This window comes from Merops nubicus, unplaced genomic scaffold (genome assembly GCF_000691845.1).
Source record: "Merops nubicus isolate BGI_N331 unplaced genomic scaffold, ASM69184v1 scaffold33505, whole genome shotgun sequence".
NCBI classification, from domain to species: domain Eukaryota; kingdom Metazoa; phylum Chordata; class Aves; order Coraciiformes; family Meropidae; genus Merops; species Merops nubicus.
Genome location: NW_008609468.1, coordinates 1 through 22,865, shown reverse-complemented (window position 1 = coordinate 22,865; position 22,865 = coordinate 1). Strand labels below are relative to the sequence as shown.

The window sequence follows — 22,865 nt, the reverse complement described above, 5'->3', positions numbered from 1 at the left end:
AGTTATATATATATTTAAAATATTACATAAATAATATACATGTATCTACATGAACTTGCAGTAAGGTGGAAAGCATTTAGCTGTGATTGTGTTGAATGTGTACATAAACACATACATACACTTTTTGTTTCTGCTTTATCATGCTTCCCAGTTGCTGACTTGCCCAGCTGGTAAGTTCAGGACATAGAGCCTCAAACCATTTGGACACTGGTGCAAGGGATGGGGCTGGGGCTGGGACCCTCGTGCTGCAGCCCCAGGTCGGGGCTGTCTGCCAGGCACCAGCCAGGAAATGTGCGGTGGAGCTGAGCTCTGCACCTCTGGTGGGACTTTTCCCAAATAATATCCTCTGCTGCACTTCTGGTTATTTTCAGGAGGAAAGCCTCGTGTATGAAGGGACCTTTTGAAGGTCGCTTCCAACCCAATACGTTCTATGACTCTATGTTGTATTAGTATTATGAGTTTAAAACTCTTTCATTTTGTGGTCAGTGTATGCATCCTAATGTAATGGTGGAAAAGTGCTACATAATTTAGTTGTATTTCCGTTCAGATCATCACTGGGGTTTTTTGTTTTATTTAGTGAGGCAACGAGTTCTTAAGAGACGGTCTCATAAGTTGTATATGGGACCAAAAGAAGAATTGAAGTTGATTGTCACAGAGCCTGAAACAGCACTAGCTGCTAAAGAGGAGACATTTGAAGAAAAATTAGTTCCCACAAAGGTGAATAAAACTGGTAATCCTAACCAGAGGTTTGAAATAGGGGTGAAAGCGTCAAATCAGTCACTGATATTTTGCTTTCTTTTTGTTTTAGGCTCTGAATGCCACAAGCAGCCTTCAAACAAAAGGTAAAATATTATCTATCACTCGGTGTGCCAGTTCTTCACAGAACGAAGATGTTGGTGCTCTTCTCAACACACAGGTGTTGGAAGTTTCTGAGCTTGGCAGCCTGGCTCAGGTGATACAAGGGACGATGCCTCACCAGGGATGCTGTAGACTTGATCACTAAGGATGGAGTTCACCTTGCCAGACTTAAACCATGTGCTTGGTTTTAGCTTCTAAAAAAGCCTTTTAATCAGAGCAGCATCTCCAGAAAGGGGTTTGGTTCCCTTACCCAGCATAACTGCTCTACGATAAGATCTGTGTAGAAACACCTAGATTGAAAGTCTTAAGACCCAGCCTGGTGGCTTTGTGCTCCCTACAACTAGGGGAGCCTGTAAAGGCCAGTGCTGCATCTCCCCAGTACCTCAGTGACTCCAGCTAGGCCCTCACTGAGCTATGTTCTGCTAAGTTTCATGATTCAGAAAGCAATCTAGAAAACAGTACAACCTAGAAAACACCCAGATATATCTGGATCCACGAAGAGTCAATACTTGGCGCCAAGACAGACCTGTTAATCAGAAAGTTCTTCAGTAATTCCCTCTTAGCATTTCCTTTCCCTATGAAGTCTTGTTCAGTGCAGTTTTGGGTGTTTTTTCTCCTTTAAAAAGCAGGTACTCAAACTTGTCACCAGGTGGATTTTATTATACTACAGAGGACCCCGAAAATCTCAAGATACTGCTTTTAATAGCTTTGTTGGGTCAGCCTAAATCAGGTTGAGTTTTTTTGAACTTTGGACATAGTGGAGCAAATGATTTCTGTCGGTGATCTAGAAATTCATAACTAGTATCTGTGGAGCTATTGCTTCTGCTGTTATTTTGTTTGTTTTCCTTTTGTTTGGCTTAGGCTGGTAGGTCATCTGCAAATTCTATGGGTTTGGTATCAGTTGTTCTTGTACCTTGGGAGAGCTTGTACAGCTGGCGAGGGGGCAGAGCCAGCCTGTTTGCTCTGCTGCCTGTTAGAGCCTTCCCACCCCACGTCTCCGTCTCTATCCTTGGGGCTGCCTCTGGCCTGTTGGGCGCTGTCTGAGGATTTTGGAGTGTTTTTGAGCAAAAGCAAGCAGAGGCCTTCCATGCACAACCCCCATCCCTGATCAGATGTTGAACTGCTCCACTGAGCTCCTCTGCCCTCAGTCCTATGTGTCCTCTGCCACAGCCAGAGATGGTGGCCCTGGAGGCAGACACTGTGAGCGCTGGGGTTTCAGTCGATGCTCATCTCACCACCATGGTGCAGGGATGTGCTAGTTTACCAAAAGGGGGAGCTTGTGTTCATTGGGGCAAGGAGTGGATAGCTGCTTTTGTTTGCAGGTGTCCATCTTGAGCACCCTGGGGTGCCCTTTGGCCTGTGCCAGGCCCCTGCCACCCTGCAGTGCTCTGTGACCTTTGTCTTCTGTGACTTGTTGGATGGTTGCATTGCTGCCCTCCTGGGAGACACTTTTAGTTGTCAGGCAGGCAGAAGAGTATGTCATCTGCATTCAGGAGGGTCTGGAGATGGGCCTTCCTCTGGCAGCTGCTGAATTTCTGGGGTACTCAATGGGCACCTCTGTTATATTTTTTTTTTTTATCCACAAAAATTTGTGTTGTCTCTGACAGCTTTCTGTGCACACGGGTCCCTCAGCACTGTCATGCCACACTGATGGCCACCAGAAGGCTTTGTATGGAGTGACCCAGAGCTGCAGATGTCCTGCGCTGTGTTCGGGCTTGTTATGCCTGCGCTCAGGCCCAGAAACGATGTGGAGGCTGCAGGGTCTGTCGTGATCCTCTCCAGTGCCTGAGCGGCTGCTGCCAGTGATCTCAGTGGATTTCAGTTTGTTAATGTCTCTGACCCAGAGATGTACCAGTGACCTTGGACTTACTTGTGTTTATTTTTGTGCTGTCGAAGAAGCTGCTTGCAGCCCCACAGAATATTGCATCTGGACTTTCTTGTATACCGGAATGTCCCAGGATATTCTGCAGTATTTGATTGGTTAGACAATCTCTTTTCTTGGGAAAGGAGAGGAGAGAAAGAGTAAGCAGAATCTGTTTATTCCAGAAAGTGTGTACTAATATATCATGTGGCTTATGTCTCTTTTCTGTTGAAGGTGATGCAGAAGCCTTGGAGAAAGCAGAGAGTTTTGTTCCAAGTGGTGAACTCCAGGAGGAAGCTGGCTCTGTGGAGAACGTCGTGGAAACGTCTGCAAAGACCTCATGTTCAGTGGTGTTTGAGAACATAAAAGGTTGCAGTTTGAAGTGCTTATGTGTGCTGTTGGAGAACATCAGCGGCCTGGCAGTAGATGACGACTTCACTGTGGAAGTGATACCTGAAATAAATGTTGCCGTAGCTACCTTTGTCAAAAGTATTGGTGGTAAGACAGGATGAACATCATTGTTCATTTCCATGTGTATATATATGTGAAATAGCTTTCAGAGCTTGATTCATCTTCTGTTAGAGATTCAGTTTTAAAAAGTATCTGGACTGTAGGTCTCTCAAAGATGTAAGTCTCCTATACAGCTCCATGACAATGCCCATGATCCAAATGCTACTCTGAAAAAAGAAAATTGTGCTATCTTCATTAATTGAAATTGCATGAGAATGCTTCGTTGTCTCTATCTTATTTTGGGTTAGATGGAGAATTAGAAGTGGACTGAGTGTGAAGATAAGTGCTGCAAAGTATTGAAGTGTGTGAAGTCACCATTTGAGAAGAATGGAACAGTGAGAAGTGCTTAGTTTATACAAGAGATGAGAGGTGAACAGGGACATAGTGATAGTGATTAGCAGAGTGTGTTTCCCCTTTTTTTATTACATCACAGAGTTATATGGCACCAAAAAGTTTTGCTCCAAATACAGGAAGTAGATTCAGCTCGCTTCTCTGCCAGAGGTGATAGCTGGGGCTGATAATGACCCAGGAAAACATAGTCAGTTCATACTGCTCTTCTGTTTACAGATACTGAAAAATTTCTCCAAAAATGTTCACAAAACAAGAGAGTTAAAGAATTCAAAATGACTGCCAGGCTTCTTGAATGCACCCAGAGCATCAAGGCTGAACATGTCCCGGCCAGCGTTTCCACAGACGACCTCTCGGTTTACTTTGAGAGCACGCAGAGTGGAGGGGGACCCGTGTCAGACATCCAGCTCTTCCCAGAGGAGAGCTCGGCCATCATTACTTTCTGTCATCACAGAGGTAACGCTGTCCCTTGCCTGACCAAAGTGCTCCCAGGTGGAGTACCCAGCAGAAAATCGCTGCCCATTTGGGCACTAGGAGGCGGCTGGCTTGCGGCCGCCAGAGGCAGCGTGCTCTATCCGGTCCCTGCGGAGTCCTCTGGGTTACAAATCCTGCTGCGTCTCTGGGGTTTCGAAATTGCTCTGGCTCGGGCTTCCCAAAGGTTCACTTTAATACCTGCTTTGTGCATGGGTGGGTTCCCACTGCTGGTGTTTCCCTGTTAGAGGTTTTTGTCTGCAATACAACGTGAATTGTACTTGTGGGGGCATGTCCTGGTTTCAGCTGGGATAGAAAGCATTTTCCTCCTCAGTAGCTAGAACAGTGCTGTGGTTTGGATTCAGTGTGGGAGCTGGCATGAGAAAAATGCTGATAATATACTGATGTCTTTACTTGTTGCTAGGGAATCAAGGACTTTTCGGCTTCCCATGCTTTGCTGACGTGCAGGTGCAGCAGAAGCTGGGAGGGAGCATGGCCAGGGCATCTGACCCGAACCAGGCAGAGGGATACTCCCCACCAGAGAACATCATGCTCAGTATATAGACTGGGGGGAGCTGGCCGGGGGCTGCTCAGGCATCAGTCAGTGGGTGGCTGCGTCACTTGCTTTCCTGGGTTTTGTTTCTCTCTCTCTTTACATAACATTACTTTTCATTACTATCGGTATTATTATAATATTTTCTTATTGTTGTTATCATTTGATTTTATTTTAGTTGCTAAACCGTTCTTGCCATGACCCAACGAGTTTTACTGCTTTTCTTTTCCAATTCTCCGCATCCCACTGGGAGGGGGAGTGAGTGAGCAGCTTGCTGGTGCTTAGTTGCTGCCTGGGCTTAAACCATGAGAGAAAGGAAGCAGGGTTCGTTAGTGACTTAAGCTTTCACAGATTTCGGAAACTAAGGAAGGTGAAATATGTTCATTGTTGGGGAAGAACAGAGCTAAAGAACAGTTTTGTTACTCTTCCTTGTGTTGAATCCCTGTCCCATTTCTGTGCCAGCACAACCCCTGGTAAATATCTCTGTGTTAGGAGGCTCCTGACTTAGTAAATTGCTTTACTTCTAATTAAAGTCATCTGCCAGGTGATCGTTTTTCTTCTGACTCTTGGAATTTGCTTCAGAATATTTTGTACATTAAGTCAATATGTAGTTTGGATCATTGTAATGTGGTTTCAAGTCCCTGCTAATATCATAATTCCATCTCAACCAGAACAATTAAAGGGAAAAAAAGTAAAAATGCAATAGCACAAAAAGTTTTACTTTGAGGGTAAGTAGAATTTCATAGTAGTAACAATATGCCCCTTCTCTGTGGTGGGGTTTCTTTGGGAAATGGGAGCAAGGTGTAGCCATAGAAGTAAATACAGGCACAAGCATATTTACCAAACTAATCAGAGCCAAGCTTTTTATATGGTCCCCTACAGAGTGGTTTGGAAATCAGAGAGACTTAAAAATAGCTTTTTCAAATGGAAAAAAAAAAAGTTACTTCATTCAATGTAAGAGCTCTAAGAACAGAGTCATTGTCTTGATTTGAAATTAAATATATGTGCATTTGTCTCTGTATGTGCTAACTTCTAGATGTAAACTCTGTCTTGGAAAAGCAGCATGTTCTGGAACAGACACAGATTTCTGTGCATCCATATTACCACTCCCTGAGAACAGCTCTCTATGGAGCAGCAAGACCAACTATCAAGGTGCCACTAGATCCCTATGTCTGGCAGTTTTTACAAAGGCAGCCTAAACTGATCCAAGACATAAACCAGGAAATGGCAGTTTGTCATTGTGAGCTTAAATGGCCTCAGAGAGATGGTGGACATCCAGAAATTATGTTGTGCCCATCATCATCTCTCTCCAAGCTGAGAAAGCCAATGATGAAGTTGATCAAGACGTGGAAGCGAGATGCTACTAATGAGTTCTTGCTTATCATGGGACGTTACACAGCTATAGAATGTAAAGTAAATTCAGAGAATTGGGAAGAAGTGAAAAACAGATTGGTGAAAGATGTTGCTTTGATCATAATTGATATTTCTGAGGACACGGTGGTGATTGCAGGCAACAGGGCAGCAGTGGGCAATGCAGAGAAAGACTTGAGGAAATGCATGGAGAAAGCCACGAAGCAAAGTGAAAGGACAAACCAGAGCATTGAAATTTCTGTGTCACTGATGCCAGGGAAGTATGCTGTTCTGCACAACACCCACCTAGAAGAGAAGCTTCACAAAGAATATCCGTGCTTAAGGATCTTTTATGACAGCACAAAAAAAACTGTTCAGTTGTGTGGCTTACCTGCAGAAGTACATAAAGTCAAAGCTGACTTGCTGGAAAAAGTAAGGAATATGCCGTTCACATCATTTGCCATTGATCCCCATGTTTTCTACTATCTGCAGCAAGTAGATAATAAAACAATGTCAGAGATGTTATTCACTAGGAAAAAAATCAATGCTTTTTATGAGCTTGAGGGTGATACCATGTTGCTATTTGGAGATGCTCCCGAAGATCTCTTGGAAGCAAAAAAGCAAATAAAGACAGGCTTAGAATATGAGTGCATCAAAGTGGAGGATGGTGAGGTCATTAAGAAGGAGCAGTGGAGGAATCTCCTCGCCTCCTTGCGTAAGAAGTACAGTTCCTCCCAGGAAACCATAGTCATTGATGAAGCTGCTGGAAAAGAAAATGAAGTGATTATTGCTGGTTTTTCTAAGGCCGTAACAGAAGTTTATCAGAAACTTAATGATTTTATAGATAGAAATACACATGTGGAAAAAGTAATCCCAGCTAAGGCAGTGGTGGCAGTGCAGTTTGTAGAGAAGGAAAAATCCAATGTTTATCTTGAATTGAGGAAGAAAGGTGTGACGGTACGTTTTGAAACCAAGACACCATGTATTTCCCTGAGTGGGCCAAGATCAGAGATGCCAAAAGCAGTTGCTATGTTTGAAAAAATTATCTCATCCCTTTACTTCAAAAATGTGACAGTTGATAAACCGGGAGCTAAAGAGTTCTTCGCTGAGAGGAAAGATTCTTGTGTTTTTGAGGCAAAGCAGAAATTTAGCTGTTTGATTAGGCTGGCAGAAGAAGAAGAAGAAGAACAACAACAGAAACAGGAGGGTGAAAAAGTCAGTGATAAAGAGAAAAGCAAGCGCTACTGTGAGCAAATACTGCCAGACGGAGTTGTCGTAGCAGTGTATAAAGCTGACTTGTGCACTCATCCTGTTGATGTCGTGGTAAATGCATCCAATGAAGACTTGAAACACATTGATGGCCTTGCCAAGGCACTGTCACAAGCAGCTGGTCCAGAGCTGCAGCAGGAGTGTGACAGGCTGGTGAGGAGGAACGGGAACCTGCAGCCTGGCTGTGCCGTTATCACGGGCTCCGGGGAACTTCCCTGCAAGAATGTCATTCATGCTGTCGGGCCCAGGTGGAGGAAGGATGAAGCAGAAAAGTGCTTGCACCTGTTAAGGAGGACAGTGAAGAAAAGTCTACAACTAGCTGAAACCTACAATCATCATTCTATAGCTTTACCTGCTATAGGTGGAGGGATCTTTGGCTTCCCGCTGCAGGTGTGTGCAGATTCGATTGTATCTTCCATCAAGGAGACCTTGGAAGAATCCATGGGGGATAGCAGCTTGAAGGAGGTTCATCTGGTGGATAATGCAGAAGAAACAGTTCAGGTTCTGAGTGAGACAGTAAAAAAAGTGTTTACAGCTAAATCATCCTCCCCAATACTGTCACCAAGCTTGGAGAAATGTAAGCTGAGAGAAGGCCAGGAGAAGAGAAAAGAGCACTTAGAGATGGTTAGAGGTGGTCCACAGGTGGTTATGACAAATGAAGGACTTTGCATCCGAGTAGAGGAGAAAAATATTCAGGATGCCACGGTAGGTCTTCTATTTTCCACTTCTTTTCTAAACTGATGTGAAGATTTTGAAATTTAATTAGAAAAGGAAGGGTAGTAGGTTATATTATTTCATGAGGTAATTGCTATGAAGGAAACAGGTACACATTAGCTACACAAGGATGCAGGCTGGCAAAACATGGATTTCAAATTTGTCTCTGTCCTTCTACAGCTGTTGCTAGTGCGCGCAGCTGTGAATTTTGGGATGTTTTGTTCACAGCTAGGTTTTATTCATTCCCCAGATCTGAGGTGAACAGGTAAAACAGTTTACTTTTTTTTCTAAAAGGGAAATATGAAAATATTTTCTAAAAGTATTTAGAAGATCTGTAGCTATCTAGGTTGGTTATTACAGGAAATCAGCACCTGTCTGGGCTGCTGTCCTGAGTCATGCTCACAGGGACGGTGTCACTTATTTTTTTTTTTCGTTCCCTTCTCTTTGGTTGGGATAAAGACACAGTCTATGAAGAATTTACTTGGGCTGTAGAAAAGCGACCCCCATAGAAGAGTGCGTGCTTGGGTTGTTTTGCCTGATTCTGCTTTTCCCCTCCTCCTCCTCCCATTTTCTTTTTTCATTCTTTCTGCTAACAGAGTTTACCTGCTCCTCATCTAGACCATCAAGAGTCAGTTCACACCTCTGATGCAGTTCTTTTCTTTTTGTTCTTCAGTGATGCAAAATGCATCTTGATAACGTCTCTGTTTTCAGTGGCCCACATTTTTTTTATATTTTGGGAGTTTAAAGTCTCCCTACATCATCATCATCATTATTATTGTTATTATTATTTTATTAGTATTTTTATTATTTATTATTAGTGAAACAGCAGGGTAATAATTATATTAGTTGCTTCATTCATATTGGTGCCTGTAAAAGCCTGTTCCAATAAGGGAGCAATACAAAATGTAAAAAAACCTCAAAAAGACACACATTTAAAATATTTTGTAATTAAAACGTCTCCAGTAGAAAAAGGCAAAGCAAACACCAGACTCTGGGGCTCTGCCCATTTTACTTCATGAGAGCACAGCAATGTCCCTTCACCTCATTTTGGTGCATTCGGTGCTGCTTTTCCAGTAAGGTGTCGACCATCCCACCTCAGTGAAAGGGACATTCAGCTTTCTGCGTGGCGTGTACCTTATGCATATTTTGCATCCTGTGATGATGCTAAAGAAGAAGGAGCAATACTGCAGCAGGGAAATATAAGAAAGTCTGGGCCCGGGGAGAGAGGGTGAGGCAGACTGCGGAGGTTGGGCTTATTTCTCAGCATGCAGAAGCTGTGCTGAAAATCAGGCTATTTCTCTGTTGGCATCTTGTTTGTCATGCTGTGCCTTGTCTCTGTTGAAGTCTTGATGTGTATTTTTACTTGCAGTCTGTTTATAGCTGTTGTCACTGGAATTTTGTTGCAGACGGATGTTATTGTCAACAGTGTTGGCACAGATCTGGAGTTTGGCGTGGGGGCACTTTGCAGAGCCTTGCTGGAAAAGGCTGGGCCAGAGCTCGAAGAAGAGTTTTATGAAGAGGAACAAAGACAGTTTGCTGGTCAAGGGAGTGTGCTCTGCACCAGTGGATGTCGTCTAGCCTGCAAGTTTGTGCTGCATGCCATACTTCCTGTATGGGACAGAGGAAAAGGACAGACCCTGAAGGTACGTTTTAATTGTTTAAAAAAAAAAAAAAATTTTTTTGAAAACGGCTTTATTTTGGATCTTATCCTGAAGTTTCATGATTTGAAGTAGTTGATGACTCAACTCCATTTACTTTTGTTGGAGTGACCTTAAAGATGTCTTGATGCACTGAGAGCTTTTTGTTGGACCAATGTAGTCTCTATGGAGACTATTCTATGGAACTAATAATAAATGAAGCCTTATTTTATTTTTTAAAAAAGGAACTTTGCTGTGTTTTACAGACCCTAGAAGATGTAATCAATGCCTGCTTGAAGAAGACTGAAGAATTTGGACTGAAATCAATTGCTTTCCCAGCTATTGGAACTGGAGGATTTAGATTTCCTAAAGCTGTTGTTTCTAAATTAATGTTTGATGTGGTATACAAGTTCAGTAGTCATCACACTCGAAAGACTCTACAGGAAGTTCATTTTCTTTTGAATCCAAAAGACACGGGTAATATTCAGGTAGTTATTCTCAGGACAAAGCTGTCTATGTTACATATTGTTCACTTACAATATATTTTACATATTTAGCTTTCCTAAGGGAATAATTTAGTACTTTCCTCTTGCTGTGGGCTGGTGACAGTGGGATATCTCATTCAGCGTTTCTGAAATTTGAACTTCAAGCAAGCAAAAGGTGGAGACCAAATTGGCCTTGCTGCTGGCACTGTGAATACCTCTAGGTGCTCTCTCATCTTTGGACAGAGTTCTGTCAATGCAAAGACAAGGATCTGTTATCACACTGTCCAGAGTCTTTCTCTATTATTAATGATACCGAAACATCACTGTAAAACATGCTGGGTGGCTCAGTGAAGAGCTGCGTGGCTGTTAATGTTAATTATAGAAATATTCAGTATAGAAACTCTGAAATAATAGCTTTATTACATTTTTCCTCCTCTCAGGCTTTTAGTGTTGAACTAAAACATAGAGCAGCTGAAAGTGGCAGTGCTGAAGCACCATCATCAAGTAAGTTGTGTAGGGGCAACAGGTGGGGCATGGGGGAGAATGTGAATACTGTAAGGTGGTTTCATATGTATCAGGAAATAGATGAAGTGCCATCAAGACATGGGGCATTTTATTTCCTCCTAACAGGCTGGCACTCTTAAACTCCATTTGTAAAAAATCCTAGAGGAATTTCTTTTGTTGAGGTCATGCTCTTTTCTTAGTGAGGTTTGTCTTGCCACGTGGAAGAGGATATATCCTGGTAGAAGAACCATTAGCTTGTCCTACTCAAAGGCATAAGAACCTGGTTTCCTATTGCCAACTGACATGTAATTCTGTACCTTTCATCTCCTATATAGAGACAGAATGGATAGTTTCCTTTCCATTTATTAATTGATGTTAGTGTGACTCACTAGCAAAAAAAAGGAACTGCATAAAGAGCAGAGACTTATTCATAAGAATATATAACTTTCTTCTCAGCTGCTGTATCAGTGAGAAGAAATTAAGAGCGTGCTGGTAAAATATGAATTGGTTAAGTTTAGACTAGAAGTAAGGAACCATTTTTGTATCTCTGAGGGTAAAGATGGAAAAAAACCTTACAAAAGTGATGTGATGGGATCTCCATTACTGACAGTGCTTAAACTGGCTGCTCTACTGTCCGAGTTAATTCAGGAAGCTGTTTCAGAGCTAATCAGATCAGATAACCCAAGGGTCCTTTCTGAATTTTTATTGTGTAAATTTATAGGAATAGAAATTTTTTTCACATTCACAGTATTTAAAGGGAAAGAAAACTGTGTCTTCCTACTTTCAGAAATGGAGTAAATAGAAAGGCAGAGACTTTCTAGGTCCATCAAACTGATCTGGAGAGTATTCCTTAGAAGAACAAGTGGAAGCTTCCATCAATGGAAGAGAATAACACCCCAAACCAGAGGATAAGTGTTTTAAGGTATTTTTCTTTTCCCTTGCAGGCTTCATTACACCTGTTTCAACTGAAGTATTGGGAGCTCATGAAATGCAGATTGGTTCTGTTACACTACAAGTAATTAGTGGAGATATTACCAAGGAAGATACAGAGGTTATTGTAAACATATCAAACCCAACATTTGATTCCAGATCAGGTATTGTGAATATGTAGTTCCTTAGTTCAAGAACTAGCTCAATTTCTTAGACTTGAGCTAGTTTTTAGAAGGTGAAAGGAAGAATTGTCTTTGTGAAACTTTTTATAGAGTATTTTTTAGAGAGAGTTGTGATTAGTCAGGAAATCAATCTTAAACTCTTTTTTTGTGTTCTGAGTATTCCATGTAGTTTCTAAACTATCCAAACAGAAGGCATCTGACCTGATCTTTCTTGTTTAAAACCAAAAATGTTTAAATAAAAGGGAATTTTTTTTAATAAAATATAATTCTGAAAAGCCACTCTTGTCCAAATATGTTTCACTGTGAGCCAAAGCCCTGGTTAAGTAAATTAACCTGTAAGGAGCAGAGGATTCTTCGGTGACATTGTGAATTGCAAGCATGAAAGACATCAAATGACAGAATTCAGAGCAGTGTGAGAGTTTGAGGGCCATGCTATTGGCTGGTGAAACTATGAAATAGGAGTTAATGATTTCTAATCAATAATGAAGGCAGCATTCTCTTTGCAGCCAGTGCAGTAAGGTCATGGAGGGTACTTAGGGGAACTGGCAAGGTCTTGCACTTTGTGTGATCTTGCCGTAGGAGAATTTGGGGTATTTGTAAACTACAGAAGCTGCGTTGAGTTTTGAATAGAAATAGCTAAGCTGACTTAATGTATATGCTTTTCATATATCATTTAAGGGGTCTTCAGAGCAATTGTGGATGCTGCTGGTTCCAATGTAGAAGATGAATGTGCTCAATATGGTATGTTAGAGCATACTGTTTGGTTTGATTTCTTTTTGTTGTTCTCTCTGAAAACTTATTTTATAGATCTCTACTCTGATGGTACAATTATTTCATCTGAAAAAAGCGCCTTCACTTTTAGGAATTCTGAAAATTTGTTATTGTTTTGACACCTACTTTGAGAATTTTTAACAACTGAACAGGAGATGGATACAAGTTTCTGATGCTAATAAGTGCTGGGAAATTAATGTAACTTAAGTTCTTTACCTCTGAAATTAGTCGTGTGTTCCTGACTTAAAACAGGAGGCAGTCCCGTTGGGTTGAGCTTAGGTTTTAAGCTCATCTACTGGAGAGATCAAGTTCTGGAACTGAACTAAGTGGTATAAGACTGTCTTTCAGTGTAAGCACGTGCAGGGTTGGCTTTTAAAAATTAATAGCAAATCTGGGCTTCTGTTTACAAATAAATCATTTTTTTATTGATATAGTGTAATTCTGCTTATGACCTTGACAATGAGTTCTTCTGTAGTCTGCATTCTGCCAGACCAGCAGAGCAGTGAAATCCCAGCTCGCTGTGGTTGGCCTCTGTGAGCACAGAAAGAAACACATTGTGGTTGCATGCATAAAATGTTCCTGCAGAGTCCAGAACTTCACTTTCCAGATGGAGTTTGGGGATATTTTTCCCAATCTTTGGCTCTGCAGGATCTCCCTGATTATCAGCCTGGTCTCAGCACACGTAGAGCATCTTACAGTCAGTTGTTACCCTTGTGACCTGTGAAGTGGTGTGCAACTCCCGTGTTCATCAGTCCCTTCATTTGCACAGCATGGCTCCATTTTGAGGTGTTTGAAATCAAACATAAACGTTCGGGGGGAAAAAAAATTCCGTACCCCAGTTCTTGGATCAGTTGTTCGTTATGTTATGATGTTATTTTAACCATTTGGCTCTTTTGCAGAATAAGTTTGAGCTTTCATAGAATAAGTGGCATAAGAAAAGATTTCTGTCATAAATGAATTGTGCACATTCTATTGGCATGCTTTTAAGTAAATGTGAGCTGTATTTAAATTCTGCATACATTCTTAAGTTGTACTTAATAGGAAGCCATTTCATAGCAGAGATCTCAAGAAACTGGAAAACACCCCAATTACTTGAATTACTTTCTCAAAGAAATTCTGCAATCAGAATATTTTCAGAGCAAACATAATCGACTAAAACAAGGATAATAAAGCTAACAGTGGATTTCTTTCTACTTTTTCCACTTCCCTCCTAGAATCAATATAACTAGCTGTCTTACCAGAAAAGATAGCCACTTCGAAAACGTTATGTCTCCCGTCTTTATCTCCTCTCTTCTAGCTGAGCAGTCTCAAAGTGGCTTTATTACTACCCAAGGTGGAAAACTGTTGTGCAGTAAAATCATCCACTTGATTCACAACAGCAACGTGAAGAGTCAGGTCTCCAAAGTGCTTAATGAGTGTGAGCTAAGGAGGTACAAATCCGTTGCCTTCCCGGCCATTGGAACAGGTTTGCGTTTCCTTGGGAAAACAATGAGGGCTGGGATGGGGGTGCTGGGACAAAGCTGATACCTCTGGTATGGATAACAGTAGACTTGTACAAGAAACTCTAAACTGTGATTTGTGGAAGTTCATTGAAGTTAGTTCAGACACTACCTGCACACCTCAAAAATGTTGCTTTTTTAAAGTATAAATATTACAGTCAATACTGATTGAGCAAGAATGCCTAAAGAAAAAGTATTGCTCTGAAAAAGACATTCTGCCCCAAAACAGGCTGTGTATCTCAGCTGGGCACCCTGCACCCTTCTGCAAACTTCCCATAGACCTTGCTTTGGGATTTCAGCTACATGGAAGAGCTGGGCTTGGAGTTTGTAGGCAAAGAAAGCTGGAGTTGTCCTGAGACCAAAACCTTGCCTGGCTGACTGTGGGAATTTTGGGCTGGGTATTCAATAGCTGCAGTTTACAACTTTTATCAGTCTTGTTTCAGCTTGCTTGCTCATCCTGTAGGGCTTCAGCTCCTGGGGCTCAGGGGCTGAGGTGTTAAGCTGAGGGGGTTACACCCAAGGCTGTGGCCAGAAAGCGCAGTGGGGGAGCAGAGAGGGGCGCCAGCCCGTGAGCTGGGGACCTGGTCCCTGTTCCCTGGATGCTGCCTTGATTTATGTACTGTTCAGTGTTAAGTGCCCTTTATTTTTGTTCAGGCAACGCAAGACAGAGTCCAGCAAAGGTAGCTGATGACATGTTGGATGCTATAGTGGAATTTGCAAGCAAAAGATCAGTACAGCATTTGAAAAAAATTAAAATTGTCATCTTCCAGACTTATATGCTTAAAGATTTTTATGAAAGCATGAAGAAAAGAGAAGATACAGATTTATCCCCAGCAGAGTCGTGGATGTCTATGTGTAAATGTAAGTAGGTGGGTTTTCCGTGTGCTTGGGGACATAAAATGAAAGATCTTTTATTTAAAACTAATACTTAACAAGTATTTCTTCACAGCATTTTTTGGGGGAAAAAAACAACCCACTGAGAAGAAAAAACCCATGTCTTTAGAGAAGAAAGTTAACTTAGCCACATTTCAAATTTGTGGAGAAAGCCAAAAAAATGTGGATGCAACTGAGTCCTGGATAAACAATTTAATTTTAAAGGAACAGTTTGAAAACAGTATTTCAGATGAGTTAATTGAAAATTTTGATGAGAGTCAAATTGATGCTTTGGCAGATCTCCAGAGAAGAAAGCATGTTACCATTCAGCTTGAAAATAAACTTTCCCCTCCTTGCATTAAAATTTCTGGTGTTAGCAGGGATGTCTGTTTTGTTTCTGTGGAAGTTCAAAAAATGATTCAAAAAATAAAAGATACTGAAGAAGAACAATCCAAGGCGGAACTGGTTTATAACCTGGTAGAATGGAGGTATCCAGTAAGCACTGACAGCTTCGTTGCTTTTGATAAACTGACAAATATGCAGCTGGAGGATGCCAAAATAGCCAGAAAACCACATCTTACTGTCAAAATTAACAAGAACAACTACAAGGTGGATCTGAATACTCTACAAGCTATTGATGACCAAGGAAAAACCATGAAACTTCAACGTGTGCCAAAGAATGAAGGTAAATTACAGCTTTGTTAATAGAAAAACCTTTAACAGTGATTGCTGAATGATAATTCTGATAAATGCAGACTTGGGTATTCTGAAGTAAGCTATTCCATAGCTTTTACTTTCCCCCCCCACCCCCGACCCCAGGTATGCCGTAGCCAGCAGTTTTAGTTTCTTAATTAGTAGCAGGTATGACTGAAATCAGAACACCTATTTTAAATGCAGGTATTACATGTATGTATGTGGCTGTTGAGCATAGATCTCATGCTTAAGTCTGACAAAGGGAATGGCATATGAAGAATGTGTGAAATTCTGATTTTTTCCAATTGTTTTAGTTAGAGGCTGCTATGGGGATAATTAAACTAGAGGAAATGTAGAATCTCAGCAGAGCATTACAGAGCCAGTGATGTACTGAAGAGAGGGAGTATTTTTGGAGCAGCGTGCTGCGTAAGGCACCACCCTGTGAGGCCTCCGTGTGCGGTGGGTTGGCAGGAGTGCCTGCAGCAGGGCACCGGGTGGCAGTGCTGAGAGCCCAACCTCTGCTCTGCAGACAGGCAGGCGGTGGAGCTCCCCGCGCAGTGGGACGACATGCAGCAGGAGCGGGTCCGGCTGGTGTATCTTGGGCCCTGGCATCGGGAGTACCTGGACGTTTGGCTTCGGTTTCAGAAAACTTGTCCCGGCTTTCTCGTAGAGAAGGTAAAATCGTGTGATGGGGAAAAAATAACTCTTGGGCTGAAAATGTGTTTGCTGAATCTTTGTTTGTAAGGTGTCAGCAACATAATATGCCTGTCACGTGTCAGTCCTGCCAGCACTGCACGGGGGTGGACAGGAACCAAATCCAGTTTTCTAGGAGGTGCCCTGCCATTCCTACCTTCTGATAATGCAAAACCAGTGACCATCAGTCTTCTGGCTAATTCCTGTGTTCAAGTTAATGTGGTATCTCCAGTTAGGAAATTCTGTACTGAAGTGGAAGCATGAGCAAATGCATTCAAAATACAAAGGAAAGTACAAACTCCTTGCAGACTGGCCATAAGGCTTCCTACTAGTTTACTACTTCTTCCTTGTTGGTCCCAGAGCCTTTCAGGCTAGACTGTTGGTTTTAACCAAAGTGTCAAGATTTGATGCTGCTTATTGAAAGTCTGCAACAGTGCACAGAGATTGAATTGCCAGTGAGAGGATGGCATTACTCAGAATCAGGAGGAGTTGTAAATAGGAGAATATAATGAAACAAGGAGTGAGAAAATGTTTGAAAATTTTCTTCCACCATGAGATTCAATGAACATGGTCACTAAGACACAAATGTAAAATGGAACGGAAAAACGGAATACTACGTTCCATGTAGTAAAAACAGGTAATGACATGAAGTCTTTTTTCACTGGAACAGGAGAGCTGATACAGCAATGCCTTTGAGATTGTTCTTTGACACAGATACACTGTTTCCCCCTGTGCTATATTCACATTGTTGGCACAGGGAGCCAGCAACCTCCACCCTCCCAGCAATTTAGTTTGATATAAGGATTTCTTAGAGGTTGTTAAACTACACAGTAAATGAGGTACTTTTGACTTCCAAGCTGAGATTGGAAGAGAAACTTAAATTCAGCCTAATGCTATCACTACAGCCTCCCCTTTGGTGAGCAAACCCTCAGTAAAGATGATCAGCATGTACAGGAGGCATCTTACGTCATCGCCTCTGGCAGTGGTACAACAGCCTGTTTCTAAAAGTGACTGTGCAGCTACCACGATTGCTGCTGCACCTGGTGTACTGGGCAAGGGAAGTGTCTAGCAAAAACTACCAAGTTTGAAAACCTCTTATAAGCTGCTGTTGGGTTCTGATTTTTCAGGAAGCTCACATATTCTGTTCCCCAGCCCAAGCAACACAGTAATTTTTACTCTCCCCCGTTAGTGTCATTCTTCCAGTGTGGTTCAGTTTTAATGCTTTCCTGCCATGATAAATATTTGTCTCTACCAGTATAAATAGAATTATATTTTGTAACTTTGCAGATTGAAAGAATACAAAATCCCTTCCTCTGGCAGACGTATCAGATTAAAAAAAGATCTCTCTGTACAAAGAACAAAAATAAAAATAATGAGAAGTTGCTATTTCATGGGACAGCTCCATCTTCACTGAGCACAATCAACTACAATGGATTTAATCGTGGGTTTGCTGGAAAGAATGGTGAGTTGTTATCTAAGGCAATTAATTTCCTAGACTTGTGTGTGGTGCTAGGGAACGTCAGTGTCACAGCACTGTCAGCACAACGGGAAGACTGAGTAAAGTTGGAGAAGAAATTAATAAACACCTGCAAAGTGTAATCTATATGGAGAGAGGAATTAACTTGTTCAGTTAATCCCTTCTTGATGAATGCCACCATCTAAAGGGTATCAAAAAAAGCTCACCTACTTCAAAATGAAGCCTGGGCGGGTTTTGAGAAATGTTTTGTATGATCTGCCTACAGCAAGGAACAAGGACCGTTGTTGAACATCCTCAGCTGAGATACCAACCACTAGATGCTGGTATCTCATCTCCTCTCTTAGGTGAAGGCAGGTAGCAAAGTAAAGGTGCAGGTATTTCTCCTGTTGCCTCCAAAGATAAAGACAGCACAAGCAATGAGAAGATTCTACTCCCCTACTGTTTTTATGTACATTAAATCAGTTGAAATTAATTTATTACTTCTTCCCCTTCAATAGTTGTTAAGGTCAAGTATTAAAAATTTAGCAGAACAACTTTCTACGTTAGCTCAAAGATTGTTTTGTCTGGTTCCTCTAGTCCAGTCATATTATGGTCATTATTTGGTATAAAGGACAAGACTTAAGAAGTGGAAGTTGGGCTGAATCCAGGTGCCAGTCACTCTCACAGGTCTTGCAACTTTGTCTAAATATTTTGTTCTGTTCTTAATGTTTTCTTCCTTAAGACACAACTGTATATGCCTAGGGCTGACTTGATCCTGAGAACCAGACAGTTTAAACTTGGATTTAGTTGAGACTTCAGTGTGGTTTGGATTCAAAAGTAGATATTTCTCTGTCTGGATCCTCTAGAGGTACTTACACTGGTATTTTCTTGAGAAAATGAAGTCAAAAATATATGGGGCTGTGCACAGATTTAAACGGCAGACACCACTTCTTTTTAAAACTTGACCAGGAGAATGTAGTTTTGCTTTCCTGCTCTCTGGTAGTGCCAGGAGGTTGGAGCAAGAGCCCTAGGTCCTCATGTCCTCTCTGCCTGTGAGTACTGACATCCACCTCTCCATCTCAGCCATGATTTATGATAGGAAAGGCACAGTTCCATTCTGTCAGGCAGGGTAGCTGTGCAAAATATCCAAAGGCCAGAGCAGCCAGATAGGAAGGACCCGTCTGGCTTGAAAAGCTTTCTACCAGTGCCAAACAAAAATCTGTCTCAGAGAAATGCGATTCCTCTGATGTGCTGTGACGTGTAATTGGAAAACTGTCATTAGAATTAGTCATTTTAAGATGAAGAGGCTCTGACTATTTGCAATTTGATGGCTTGCAGGCTACACAAGGTTAAACAGAGCAGAAGCCTTTCCCCAGGGCAAAGGGCAGTCAAAACCTGGGTGTTATTTACCTGACATCTAAGTGGATTCATATTTGTTTCTGATACAAAAGATTATTACTATAATTTGGTGTTTAAACTCTAAATAAAAAAAAGAGGGGGGAGCTTTAGAGATCCTCATGGGAATAAGAGCACTAACTATATTTGACAACGTTGTCTTTCCAAACAGCTGCAGCCATTGGAAACGGGACCTACTTTGCTGTTGATGCAAGTTATTCTGCTCATGATACTTATTCCAGGCCGGATCCGAATGGGAGAAAATACATCTACTTGGCTCGGGTCCTCACGGGGCAGTACTGTGCTGGGAGCAAAGGACTAGTCACTCCACCACCAAAAAACAAGGCAGACCCTACTGACCTTTACGACAGTGTGGTTGATGATGTGCAGAACCCAAAGATGTTTGTCATATTCAGTGACATCCAGGCATATCCCCAATACCTCATTACTTTCAGAAAATAGAATATTTTTAGTAGTCTAGATTTTCTAGTGCCTTTTACGTGTGAGAATTAACAGGGCATTTCTTGATTCTTGTTTACATCTGACTTTCTTAACCTAAATGGTTATCTATCTGTGTGTTTAAATATGACTTCAAATTATCAACAGAGTTAGGCTAGGATCAGCAAATGTTTTAGAATGTGCACTTTGAATGCCCACTTTCAAATTCAGTGATGCCGAGGCGTAGGCAAGAACTGTGAGAACAGCCCTGACTTCTCCTTGACCAGAGGCAGGAGAGGGAGCTGCTCTGCCTCACCCGAAGCAGGAGGTGCAGGGTAGGTCACTGTTCTTATACTTTGTTCCTATTTCCAGTATTAACCATGAAGCACCAAGTGCCTGTGAGTATTTATTTAAAATACTCGTTTTGGGGGATAACCTCACCTGCCAGCAGTTTTCAGTCATTCTCAGGTATCCACTCACTTTTGTTGGTGCCTAGAGCCCTGGAGAAAAAAAATTAAATCTCATATAGAGTGTATGCTATGCATGTGTTGTTTCAACCGCTTCTGCTATTCTAGTGTACTTTGTTATTCCCTGGCTATCAATTCCTGTAGCAGACCTCTTCCTCAGGGGCATTCTTTGCTTTGTGGTCTCCTGTGTCAAGTACATACAGCTTCCACATGCCATGTCCTTCCTCCTGAAGCGTTCAAGAGAGTAGAGACTTTTTATTTGTTCTGGTCATTAACCCCCTTCTGTAGAACTGCCAATTTGTAGATAGTCATCTAGAGTTTATCTCAGGTTGGAAAATTTTCAAAATTTTTTTTTCTAAGGTTCTGTAAAGCATGTAGCTAATGGCATTTGTACATCTTGGCAGACTGTACACTTAATTACATTGATAGTCTTACAACTGCCAATCAAAAGCTGTCCAAATGTCGTTTATAATAAAAGGATTCTCAATCAGCTGTGTGGTGTTCCTTTGTGTGAACGACTCAGTAATACTCTTCAAGTAGGTCTTGCTTTACATTTGAATATCTTTATGCTACAGTGATGCTATAAATAGTGAGAAGCAGAAAAAAGCTTAGAGAAAAAAATTTTTCTCTTAGATTGTCCAAATACAGGCTCCAGATGAAATTATTCTGCTTTAGTCCAAAAGGAGCCCTGTGCTGCAAATAGCTGCGGGGATGGCTTAAAGCCCTGCCACTTTCCCACGATGTCCTCCTCGCCTGCAAAGGGGAGACGTGCCTAGGCTATCTGTAGGTGGTAATATAAAAAACTTCTGCTCTTCACAGCACCTGCCCCTGCAACACTTCAGATTGATATGATAAAGCAGGGAGTTTGTCTTCACAGCAGGGAATAGGGGGAAAACACTTTGTGGAGAGATACAATCACCATTGTTCCAAGGTGATAATCTGGCCACTTTACATACAAAAGAACCAAGCAGGAACCACCTAGATTATCTACTTCAAGATATTTACATAGCCTGAACCTCTGAACTTTGGGAACTAGTATGCATGCTTAATGAACTTATGCATAGTAACTTCTCCTCCCAGGGGAGGCATAAAATGAAGTTAATGAGACATGGGATGTATGATGAGAAGGGGGGTACATGTTGAGGGGGATATGTAATAGGCGTACCGGGCAGTCTGTACACTCTGAGTACCTCAGCCAATGGGGAAAGGAGGAGGGAAACTTGCGGCCGGGAAATTAGGATAAAAAGGGGGCTGCGTCGCCCAGCAAAACTGAGAGACCCCACTGGGATCTGCCCGTGGACTCTCCCTTTATTCGAATAAAGTATATTTTACAGGACTCCTCTGTCTCCTATTGGAACAGCAACCTCTGGCAATGGCATTTTCCGCACAAGATTAACGTCCTGCATAAATTCCGATTTAAAGCAACAAGGATTTTATTTTCCTGCTTTCCTAGAGTTTGCCCCCTGTGAAAAAGCAAGGATGCTTTTCTCCCTTCTTTACTTTTTCAGGTAGTTTTCTGTATTGTGGAAATACTGCAGCAGCCAGAGCAACTCAGTCTAGCTGATGGCACCAAGCATCTGCTGGGTTCGGCCCTGCTGCTGCCCAGCTGCCCGTGAGCTGGGACACACCACTTGCTATCGGCATGGCTCTGGTTATAACTGAATGCCTTGGAAAGCAGCAGGAGCTGCAAGGTGAAACACTACAGAAACGCAGACCATTTTTATCCCCAGTGGTGGTGATGGATGTTTCTTTACTAATTCCTGTTCTAGAAATGGTGGGATACTCTGTTGTGCAGTGCTCACAGAGTGAGAAGCTGGAAAAAGCCTGCATTGTGCATGAAAAAGGAAATCCTAGTCCTGCACTCAAGTGCTGGGATGGGCTGGCCACGCTGGGATAGCCGCAGGAGGACCTTTGTTTCTGGGCAGTAGGATTTCAGACTCATAGCCTGGAGCAAACCCCCTTGCAGCACAGGACACCAAGGAGCTGGTCTTGGAGAGAATGGGAGGCCTTGCTGACCTGGGCATCTGGCACGCCAACCTAAAACTGGCTTTAATAGCAGTGATAGAATAGAAAGAAATGTGAGGATGTGTCTTCACAATAAGGGATGATAAGGGAACAATTTGTAGAGTGGAGAGGTGCAATCACTGGTGCTCCAAGGTGATAAGTTGGTCAGTTTACATATAAAAGAAACAAACAAGAAGGTAGGAAGACCCTGGAAACTTGAATGAGAACTAAACAAAACCAGCTACCTACCTCAAGAAGTTTGGATAGCCTAAACTTTTGAACTTTAGGAACCAGTACACGTGCGTAATAAGCTTATACATAGTAACGTCTCGTGAGGCATACAACGCACGACGTGAACGGGGATATGTAGTAGGGGGGCCGGGAAGTCTGTATTCCCCCAGTACCTCAGGAAACTTGCGGCCGGGAAATTAGGATAAAAAGGGGGCTGCATCCCCCAGCAAAACTGAGAGACCCCACCGGGATACACCCGTGGACTCTCCCTTTATTCGAATAAAGTATATATTTTTACAGGACTCCTCTGCCTCCTTTGTGAACATCAACCTCTGACAACGTCATTTTTTCGCACAAGGCCCTGCTAAGAGGGCTTTCCCCAGCTTTCGTACATACCCCCTTTAAGTACTGAAAAGCTGCAATAGTGTGTCCCCGCAACCTTCTCTTCTCCAGGCTGAACAACCCACTCTCTCAGCCTTTCTGCATAGGAGAGGGGCTCCAGTCATCTTCGTGAGGCCTCTCTGGCCCTGCTCGAACCGGTCCGTGTCTCTCTTGTGTGTTCGGGGCTCCAGGTGGGGTCTCATCTCACAAGAGCGGAGCAGAGCGGCACAATCGCCTGCCTCAACCTGCTGCGAGGCCCTGCATACCGCAGGGCAGGGCAGGGCAGGGCAGG

At 42.3% G+C, this 22,865-nt stretch overlaps 1 protein-coding gene across 1 annotated transcript; it reads left to right on the top strand.

Moving 5' to 3' along the window:
• Positions 1–577: 577 nt before the first annotated feature.
• Positions 578–19,514, top strand: LOC103773242 (poly [ADP-ribose] polymerase 14-like; the record flags this gene model as incomplete). The annotated part of the gene is made up of 16 exons (XM_008940605.1): positions 578–717; positions 809–842; positions 2,954–3,214; positions 3,797–4,033; positions 5,638–7,925; positions 9,341–9,577; positions 9,838–10,059; positions 10,497–10,560; positions 11,505–11,654; positions 12,351–12,413; positions 13,741–13,908; positions 14,597–14,803; positions 14,892–15,500; positions 16,038–16,183; positions 17,489–17,663; positions 19,225–19,514. Coding segments are annotated over 16 exons (5,291 nt in total), but the record flags the coding sequence as incomplete, so codon positions are not given.
• Positions 19,515–22,865: the final 3,351 nt, after the last annotated feature.